Source organism: Podarcis tiliguerta (genome assembly GCF_965153285.1).
Source record: "Podarcis tiliguerta genome assembly, chromosome: 5".
In the NCBI taxonomy this organism is placed as follows: Eukaryota; Metazoa; Chordata; class Lepidosauria; order Squamata; family Lacertidae; genus Podarcis; species Podarcis tiliguerta.
In genome coordinates this window covers 59,866,218-59,875,818 of record NC_139538.1, presented here as the reverse complement: position 1 = coordinate 59,875,818, position 9,601 = coordinate 59,866,218, and the positions used below count along the sequence as shown (strand labels likewise).

Genomic DNA, 9,601 nt, shown 5'->3' with positions numbered 1-9,601 from the left:
ATTGAGCTTAGAGTTTTGCTATATTGGTACACAGGGAGACAAGAAAGTGCTTTACACTTCGTACACACCATACATTTAAAGTGCATTCCCCCCCCCCCAAAGAATCCCAGGGTTCTTTGCAGGAGGGGAATGTGCTTTAAACATGTGGTGCGTATACAGCCTTATACACAGGAGTCATTCCATGGGTCTGTACAGTGGTACCTCAGGTTACATATGCTTCTGGTTACATACGCTTCAGGTTACAGATTCCGCTAACCCAGAAATAGTGCTTCAGGTTAAGAACTTTGTTTCAGGATGAGAACAGAAATTGTGTTCTGGCAGCGCGGCGACAGCAGGACGCCCCATTAGCTAAAGTAGTGCTTCAGGTTAAGAACAGTTTCAGGTTAAGTACGGACCTCCGGAACGAATTAAGTACTTAACCCGAGGTAGCACTGTAATGGCTAGTAGCAGCTATCCAGGGTTTCAGGTGGGGGGGGGGTGTCTGCACCCTACCTAGAGATGCCGGTGTTTGAATTTGAGACTTTCATGCAAAGCGGGTGCTCTACAACGGGACTGCAGTCCTTCCAAATGTGCTCTTAAACAGTTATGGGAAACGGGGGAACAATCTCCCATTGGCTGCATCGTTCCTTGTGAATTAGTGGTTGTACTTTGATTACTCTGTCTACAGTGGTTCTTCTCAAAAGGTGTGGCAGGAGGATTCAAGGACAATCAAAGAAACATTTAAACATATCAGTGTAGTGTAGTATAGTACAGTACAGAATGAAAATTTAAAAACCAGAAACAGTATCCACACCTCTCTTCAATAGCACTGGCTATTCTTCTACAGTTTTGTTAACATTGTGAACGGGGATTTTCAACTCTGACAAATATGAATGATCAGAAAAGATAAAGGCTTATTTTCATTGATGAGGAGATGAGAGCTTGTCTCAAATTATATATATATATGGGGATGCGGGTGGCGCTGTGGGTTAAAGCCTCAGTGCCTAGGACTTGCAGATCGAAAGGTCGGCGGTTCGAATCCCCGTGGCGGGGTGCGCTCCCGTTGCTCGGTCCCAGCGCCTGCCAACCTAGCAGTTCAAAAGCACCTTCGGGTGCAAGTAGATAAATAGGGACCGCTTACCAGCGGGAAGGTAAACGGCGTTCCGTGTTCTGCGCTGGCTCGCCAGATGCAGCTTGTCACACTGGCCACGTGACCCGGAAGTGTCTGCAGACAGCGCTGGCCCCCGGCCTCTTAAAGTGAGATGGGCGCACAACCCTAGAGTCTGGCAAGACTGGCCCGAACAGGCAGGGGTACCTTTACCATATATATATATATATATATATATATATATATTTCTATGATTCTTCGAATTTAAGGCAATTCAGGGTTCTTCAAAGTGAGCTTGGTTCTGCTATCCTGGAAAACGCCATTTATTAACAGGAAACAGTGAGCATCGTCTGTAATATACCACTTTGCTCAATTATCCCTTGATGCAATTAACATTCTTGCCAGACTTTGTAAATTATGTGGCCTTCATGTCCTCTGCATGATCCATATATCCTGAACTAAAGAAAAAGAGCAAAGCAGGCACACCTTTCAATGGGGAGGAAATAACAGGACATAATTGAGTTGTTGTGTGTGGCTCAAATCGCTGATGAAATTATTCTTAATCAGCTTGTGTTTGAGGGTGATCTTGAACACTGTTCGGTTTAAAGACTGAATTGTTTGGAAAAGAATTCCAGGTGTTCAAATGATTTCAAAATTGCATATGGTCAAAGATTGGGAAATTGTTAATGGCATTGGGGAGAGGTGTGTGTGTGTGTGTGTGTGTGTACACACACACACACACACACACACACTGTACGACACTGTTCTCTCATGATGCCACAGCATAGATGACTGAATCATTTGTAACCAGTTGTCGTTTCTGACTCAGCCATTACTGGCAGAAACCTGCTGAGCGATGATGTAGCTTTCCGAGCTACCTAACTTGATGAAATCATGGACTTTGGGGGATGAAAGGTAGAGAGATGGGGAAAGATGGAAACAGGCTCCAAATAACTTTTCAAAAACAAAATTGCCCCTGTTCTGATTAAGTAAAAACATATAATTACTGCACCATTTGACTTACTCTAGGCCCATGTAATTGCAAGAAGGAAATCCCACTAGTTGTTTTCCTAAAGCAGACAGATTTGGAGACTGGAGGTGGCCTGGGAAAACAACTGAGTTAACAAAACTTAGTTCTCCCAATGCCTTCATCTCCTTCCTGAGTGCTGAATCGCCTCACCAGTTTTTGAAGGATTGCTGATGACTTTGTAGGTTGCACTACTAGGGACTTCCCCCCCCCACACACACACACAAAGGCTCCTAGCCCTGGGATGGTGGGTCAATCTCCATTCTGATAGCAGTGGGGAAACAATGAACAGAGAAGGGCAGGCTTTATGTTAGGGAGGCAGAACCTCAGTTAAGTGTTTTTATTGATTTACTTGATATAGATCCTGACTCAGCCATGAAACTCACCTTGGGTCAGGTCACTTATCACTGAGCCTAACCTAGCTCACAGGGTTGTTGTGGGGATAAATTGGGAGCATTCTGTTTCTCTGAGCTCCTCGGAATATGCGCAGAATGACGAAACACAGTATATGCAAAAATAAGGCATGTTTATGTTACATACAGAATTTCTTAAACCGTTACACCTCAGACTCTCCTCTCCTCTGAAAATATCAGTCCGCCTCATTTGTAGATGAAGAAGGAAAACAAAATGCCAATCCAACAATTTCAAACAATTTCAGTGGAACAAGAAATACAGAAAATATGAAGAGTGACGTTAAGACTCTGGAGTAGTAAACTGTCTCCATGAACAATTCTTTGTTATTTTCTTAAGGTCCATAACACGGATGGTATATTCCAAATGTTACGTTAATGCTAAAGCATGCGCATTAGAATCGTTTGAAGAAAAAGCACTAATAGCACAGTCTTATGTTTACCTACTTACAAGTTAGTCCTAGGTAAGTGTGCATATTATTGTAGCCTAAATGGATTCATAACGCTACCAGCTAATAGAGCATGCTAAGCAATTGGCTTTGATATTCTTGTTGGCTGTCATTTTGTGCAAATGAATACTAACAATGGAATGGTTTACAGTGGGGACAGGGAACCAGTGGCCCTCCAGATGTTGTTGGATTTCATCTCCCATCAGCCTCAGTCAGTGGTCAAGGATTGGGGAGGGGGAATTATAATCCAACATAATCTACAGAGCCACAAGTTCCCCATTCCCAGTTAGTAGTCCTGGCTCATCATCTTGAAGAGTTGCATTCACATTGGACAAACTTGATTTTCTGCGATGGTCAGCTGGGTGAAAGAATGGCAGTTGCTTTGCTCATCTTCACTTCTCCGGCTGAAGACAGTAAGAGGCGGTGCCGCTGTGGACATCTCTCCGCCATTTTTGCTGTGTGTGAGCACTGCCCTTTCTGAAATCGGGTTCACGTTGGAGTCGGCAATATCTTGGCCACTGCATCGAAACAGTTGGATGAGACACTTCCGGAACTAGGAATGAAATCACAAATAATTATTGTTGTGCTGAAATTATGTGAGGTGTCCTGGAAAGCCATTGCAGGGGGCTGGGCTAGATGGACCTTTGGGTCTCTTCCAGTTCTTTGTTTCTATGTTGCATGTTCAAAGAGAAGGGTACACATGCCTAAAATGAACCACTAAAACAGGCGTCAGCAAACTTTTTCAGCAGGGGGCCAGTCCACTGTCCCTCAGACCTTGTAGGGGGCTGGACTATATTGGGGGGGGGGGGATGAATGGATTCCTATGCCCCACAAATAACCCAGAAATGCATTTTAAATAAAAGCACACATTCTACTCATGTAAAAACACCAGGCAGGCCCCACAAATAACCCAGAGATGCATTTTAAATAAAAGGACACATTCTAATGTAAAAGCACACTGATTCCTGGACCATCCGTGGGCCGGATTTAGAAGGCAGTTAGGCTGGATCCAGCCCCCGGGCCTTAGTTTGCTTACCCATGCACTAAAACAACATAATGGGCCAAGCCCCATCATCTCCTAAATCAGAGGATTCTCCCAGAAGGGGGAATGGTGGCCAATATTGTGGACAGTCCTCATCCCATGCTTTCTAAAACCCTGCAACTGATTTTAATAGAGTTACTCTGAAGTAAATATATTCTGGAATGCAAGCCAGAATCGATAGCGCATATAACAAGCTGAATAAAAGATGTTATAAATCATGGAAGTGAAGCAATAATTTAACACGTAAGTGGACAGAAACAATTTGTTAAAACAGGAATGGAAAAAACAAACCAGAAATGTTCCCCATGGACTCGGAAACAATTTGGTTTAAATACCCAAAGAGGAGATGTGCAGTACCTGACTGTTCATAAAGGCATAGATAACTGGATTATACACCGTGGCCGTTTTTGAAAAGAAAGCTGGAATGGCAGAGAGGCGAGGGTCCAGTTTGATGGAAGGACAGGTGGTGACCAAAATTGAAAAGGCTGCGTAAGGAGACCAGCAAATTAAAAACGCAAGGATCATGATGACAACCATTCTGGTCACCTGTCTTTCAGGCTTCCTTGTAGAGCCCAGTCTGCCTTGAGTATCTGAAACCTTGAAAAGAGAGAGCAGGGGGAGATCTCGTCAAAAGCATGAGCAAAGTAAGGGCTTTCTACCTAGATGACATCTGCAAGCAGGGATACCAGTAGGATTTTTTAGACCCAGTTTATTTGTTTTCAGGGAGGACATATCTAAGCAAACTCCAAGTTTAGAGCACGTGTTTGAAACCCAAGAGTATTCTGCCTGTGCTCTCCTTGCTGCTGGAGAGTGCGGTAAACTCTGTGTTTTGAGCCTAGGCAGGCACCCAGCCAATTCTTTTGTTATTCACCCCATACATGTGGGTCACAGAGATTCATATATTTAATTCCCCCGCAGTTTTCAGGACTCTGAACATGTGTGACTCTCCTAACACATCTGCACTTGCAACTGTGTAGACGCTGTTGTTAAGATGAACCAAGCTGAAAGGAAGTGCGCTGTTTGCAAAAGGGAGTGGCATGACATGAGATATTGCAGTACCACCACTCTTGGCACAATGGAATTGCCATCACCAGATCTGCACTACTCATAAACATCCCCCTGAACAGCACAAAGTGGGTCAGCCGCACAGGTGACGTCATTCAGATTTCTGCTGCTCAGCTGAGCATCTAGACATATTCAACCTGCTCCTGGCCTAGGAATCTGCACTAATCAAATCACAGCCTAAGATGCGCACAATATACATGACTAATTAAGATCCCAAAGTTTGGAAATTTGATCCATACAAAATCTAATCCTTTGACACAAAAGCCCACCGGTGCCAAAGCACTCCTTCAGAGGGATTCATATCTCTTGCAAATGTTCTCACCTACCTTTCTAAGTTTCCGCATCAGTTTTCCATAGGATATCAAAATCACCAATAAGGGCAGGATAAAACAGGTGGTGAAGAATGTAATGATGAAAGTACGGTTGTTGTAGTCTCCAGAATACCTATAAAAACCACACAAGGTTTTTAGGTTCTGCCGGATTAGGGCTGATCAAACAAATGCCGCACCCCTGAGTTGCCTTACCAGTTGGGTTCACACGTAGTTCCAATCTTGCTGGTAGTGTAGCTGCTCCACCCCATTGTAGGAGGGACGGTCCAGATGAAGGAGAAAACCCACACAAAGGCTACTCCCAGAGCTGCATGCTTCCCCCTGAGGCGCATGTTTCCCAGGGGACGGCAAATCACAACGTAGCGCTCAAATGCAAGCAGAGCAAGGGACCAGAGGGCAACTATTCCTGCAACGAGAATGAGCTAAATTAGGGGGAAGAAGAAGTTGGTGTAACATATTGCAAGGATGGCGAACCTGTGGCTCTCAAAGCCCCAGCATCCTTGACCACTGGCCAAGCTGGTGAGAGCTGGGAGTCCAACAACATTTAGAAATCTACAGATTTCCCACTGGGTGGAGTGCTGGACTTTGACCAGGGAGATCTGAGTTCAAATCCCCAATCAAATGGACATGTGAAGCTGCCTTTACCAAGTCAGACTAGGAAGCGGTTCTCTAGGGGTTTTCTCTCTCCTTTCTAGAGAGACAAGGGACCACCTGCAGGTTGGTACCTAGGACAAATGAGGCACTGCTCCCACCACCTCAGTCTGCCATCAGCTGCTCCCCACCTGCCTGCTTTCTTCAGTCCAGGGAGCGGCCAAATACTGTTTAGAATGACTTCTTCTGGGGCTATGAGCGCTCAGAGAAATGGAATGCTTAGAATTCTGCATTCATGGAACTTTCCAGGATTAGAAGCAATTTGGCACAGTTCAGCCCATTTAAAATGCCATTAATTCTAAAGGGGGGAGTTGCCTGTGTTTTATGATGCTGCCGAAATAAAGGGGACAAGAAGGAACTTAAGTTCAGTTGCATGATGATGGCATATGTGAGGGGAGAGGTTGTTGGATGTTACAGGGAAAGCAGAAGTGGGCTGGGCTGCTTGCACTGGTCTGTAACATCCAATGGGAAACCGACACTGGGCACATGTACAAAAAGAGTCATTGCAGTGATGTGGTTAGAGGGTCGGGCTAGGACCTGGGAGACCAGGGTTCAGCTCCCCACTTGGCCACGAAGCTCACTGTGTGACCTCAGGCCAGTCCCTGCCTCCCAGATGAACCTACCTCACAGGGACGTTGTGGGGATTAAATGAGGAGGAGAGAAGATCCATGTACGCCACCTCGCACTCCTTGGGGGGAGAAGTGGGATACAAATGCAATCAGCCAATAACACTTAGATACAGAAACTCTGTGTGTTGTGCATTGATTAACCTTAGGTTGCAAGAAGCACTGCCAACCACATGTCGCTCATGCACCCAGTTAGCAGAACTTCCTTTCAGCATGTACAAGCTGCTCAGCATTTACAAGGAATCATTTTAGGAATGGTAGGAGAGGGGGTAGGTTGTGGTTTGGGAGGTACAGTAATATGCCACTGAAATGCTCCAGTGACAGTAGAGGAAGGCAGATGTTCCTGCTGAGCAAAACAGAGAAGTGATTGAAGAATAACTTTACCCCAGTCTAGTATCTTCTCCCTTTAAGTCACACATCCTGCAGGAATTATAGCCTATGGCATTGGCTAGCCCAGCCTGTCGCAAGCCAAACTTCTCTTAACCCCTTCTACCAGCTCTTAAAATGTGCATTACAGAATATAGATGCTATATTCACATTGGCTGTTTACCTCCTTGCTTTCTGTTAGGACTACTGCACTGTGGAAGACTTCACTCTTTGCCAGCAGTCAGTGTTGTTATTGCTAGAAGATTCAGGGGGGAACAGACCTCCCATTGCCATTCCCCTGAGGGTGCTTGAAAAAGGATGTGATGATTGTCCTAGGAAAGCATGATTGCTCTTGACCTGCAGACGGAAATAGCTCGTCGGACGACCCTTTGCAAAGGCAATTTGAAGCATAGGTCCATATGGAACAATCATCACCAAGACCCAGTGTGCTGTTGTAAAGTGGGTAGTATATTAGATTTGGGCTAGGGAAGCCTGGGTTCAAGACCCCCATACAACTCTGAAGTTCCCTCGGTGGCCTTAAGTTGCTAGTCTTCAACTTCATGGCATTACCATGAGAAGAAACTGGAAATACATATATCTATGTAAAATGGGACAGTCCCAAATTTAATCCCAATGGGAACATAGGCAGTACTGGACCGGTGGTCTGACTCACTTAACAGGCAGCTTGCTATGTTTGTAATCCAGCATAATTGCCCTGAAGTAGCCATGCAGACGGCACAAAGATAGAACCAATTAACTGCTAGATTTCACCTAGGAATGCTATTTGACAAGCTAGGTGCAAGTGTGTTCAGAGAATATGAAGATTGTGAGGATTCATTGGCTAGCAGAAGGAGCCCTCTTTGGGTGACCTGAGAGGCAGAGTAATTGACCAATTAACCAGATGAAGCACCACACTTAATCAACGAAGAGCATTTTAATTGGTTAATAGCCCTGAGTTACAATACCGTTATTTTTCAGGGAGACACGCTTCAACATTATCACTTCAAATTATAAAAGGTCCCCCAAGAAAGCATGCCTCATACCTCCCCCCTCACCCTGGAGTTTGGGTTCTGTAGCACACAGGATTTCTTCCAGTATATGTGCAAAGAGATAAATCCCTATTAGCAGTCACAAAGGTGTTTTGCTAAATCTCATAAATGGATAGCTGCTAGCAAACCTTGCTGTGTTATCTTCAGAATGAAAAGCTCAGTAACAGCAAGCGCAAAAGAACTCAGCAATCGTCCCAAGGTACAGCATGTCTGTGAGCCGGTCCCTTTTGCCTGCAGGCAAAAGTAACAATGCAGTCCTATGCATACTTCCTTGGGGAAATAAGACTCAATGGGATTGACTTTGGAATAAGCATGCATAGGATTGCACTGTTATTTAAATGCATCTGCAAGTGTAACTTACTTCGAGGGCTGGGAAGATCAGTAACCTTTTCACTTACCAAAGAACGTGACCGCAAATCCTTCCAGCACACATGCCCAGTGGCCCATGAAAAAATAACCCTTCAGATTAGTCAAAAAGCTGATTGTGCCCCCAATCAAGGAGACCAGGAAATCGGCCACGGAGAGGTTCACGATGACATAGTTTAGAGGTTGCCTCAACTGTTTGAATTTCAGAGTCACCAGGATGACAGTAAAATTCTCGAAGAGGGACAGGGAAGTCACCAAGAACATCAGAGCAGAGAGAAGGTGGAAGTTCCAGGGTTCGATGAAGTCCAGGGGTTGCAAGAACGGATCCAAAGGTGAGGAACTTGCTGGGGGATCTAGCAGCAAGGATCCATTTTCAGGTTCTCCCATCAGACCATCCATTTTTGTCTTTCAGCATAGAAGAACAAAGCGTGCCAGGGAATATCAGCACACCTAATCAATCACGGTCATCTTCCTAAAATGGAGCTTCTTCTTTATAGTAGAAGGTTTGGTTTCTTTAAAAACAAAGGAACAACACTCTTGCAGTCTTGCAAACTAAAGTTCTGAATGGAAAGGAGTTTGGTGCTTGTGGTGGGATCATGCCCAAGCAAAGGAGTCTCTGGCAAGCCATCTGGTCTCCTCCTTTTTTTCTCTTTGCAGCTGCCACCGTCTCCCTGCCAGCAAGATTAAAGGAGCAAAGGGCTTCCTTCTTGTGATTCTTCAGTGAGGCAGCCAACAGCAGTGCAGGGATGGCCCTGGCTACAGCAGCTCTAGCAGGGGAGAGATGAGGAGGCTCAGGCAGGCATGCCTTGCCTGCTCTCGAGAATTAGAGAGAAGGAGCCTTCTCTTCATTAGCCAGGAAGGGGGGAAAACGCCTTCCTCGTGTTCTCTCACAGCTGTAATTGGAACAGAGTGGAGGTTTCTTTCTGCCAGATCTGCTGGAAAAGAGGGTGACCAGACAGCATCACAAAGGCAATTGGATTGATACCTGGGCAGGTAGATAATGAGGCACAACGAACCTCTTTGGCACCATTCATGCGGCGACACTGAATGCCTACAACTAAATTGTGGCAATTACTGGCAAAAATTGATTTTTAAAGTATATCATTGCATAGAGGTGGCGGTGACATTACTTTT

The 9,601-nt window shown here is 45.1% G+C and overlaps 1 protein-coding gene across 1 annotated transcript; it reads right to left on the bottom strand.

Moving 5' to 3' along the window:
* Positions 1-2,427: 2,427 nt before the first annotated feature.
* On the bottom strand, positions 2,428-9,273 carry LOC310678955 (vertebrate ancient opsin-like). Its single transcript, XM_083443553.1, has 5 exons — positions 8,500-9,273; positions 5,605-5,815; positions 5,407-5,524; positions 4,373-4,612; positions 2,428-3,526 (listed from the first exon to the last, which is right to left on the bottom strand). The coding sequence occupies exons 1-5, from the start codon at positions 8,864-8,866 to the stop codon at positions 3,296-3,298; spliced, it is 1,167 nt and encodes a 388-aa protein (XP_083299679.1). The 5' UTR covers positions 8,867-9,273; the 3' UTR covers positions 2,428-3,295.
* Between the last annotated feature and the right edge of the window lie 328 nt (positions 9,274-9,601).

Bases quoted from the DNA above. Each gene is read 5' to 3' on its own strand.
- LOC310678955 (XM_083443553.1), bottom strand. From the start codon at position 8,866: ATGGATGGTCTGATGGGAGAACCTGAAAATGGATCCTTGCTGCTAGAT. The intron at 5,816-8,499 runs GTAAGTGAAAAG...TTCTCGTTGCAG, and splicing joins ATTTGCGGTCACGTTCTTTG to GAATAGTTGCCCTCTGGTCC. The intron at 4,613-5,406 runs GTAGGTGAGAAC...TCTCTTTTCAAG, and splicing joins TGATGCGGAAACTTAGAAAG to GTTTCAGATACTCAAGGCAG.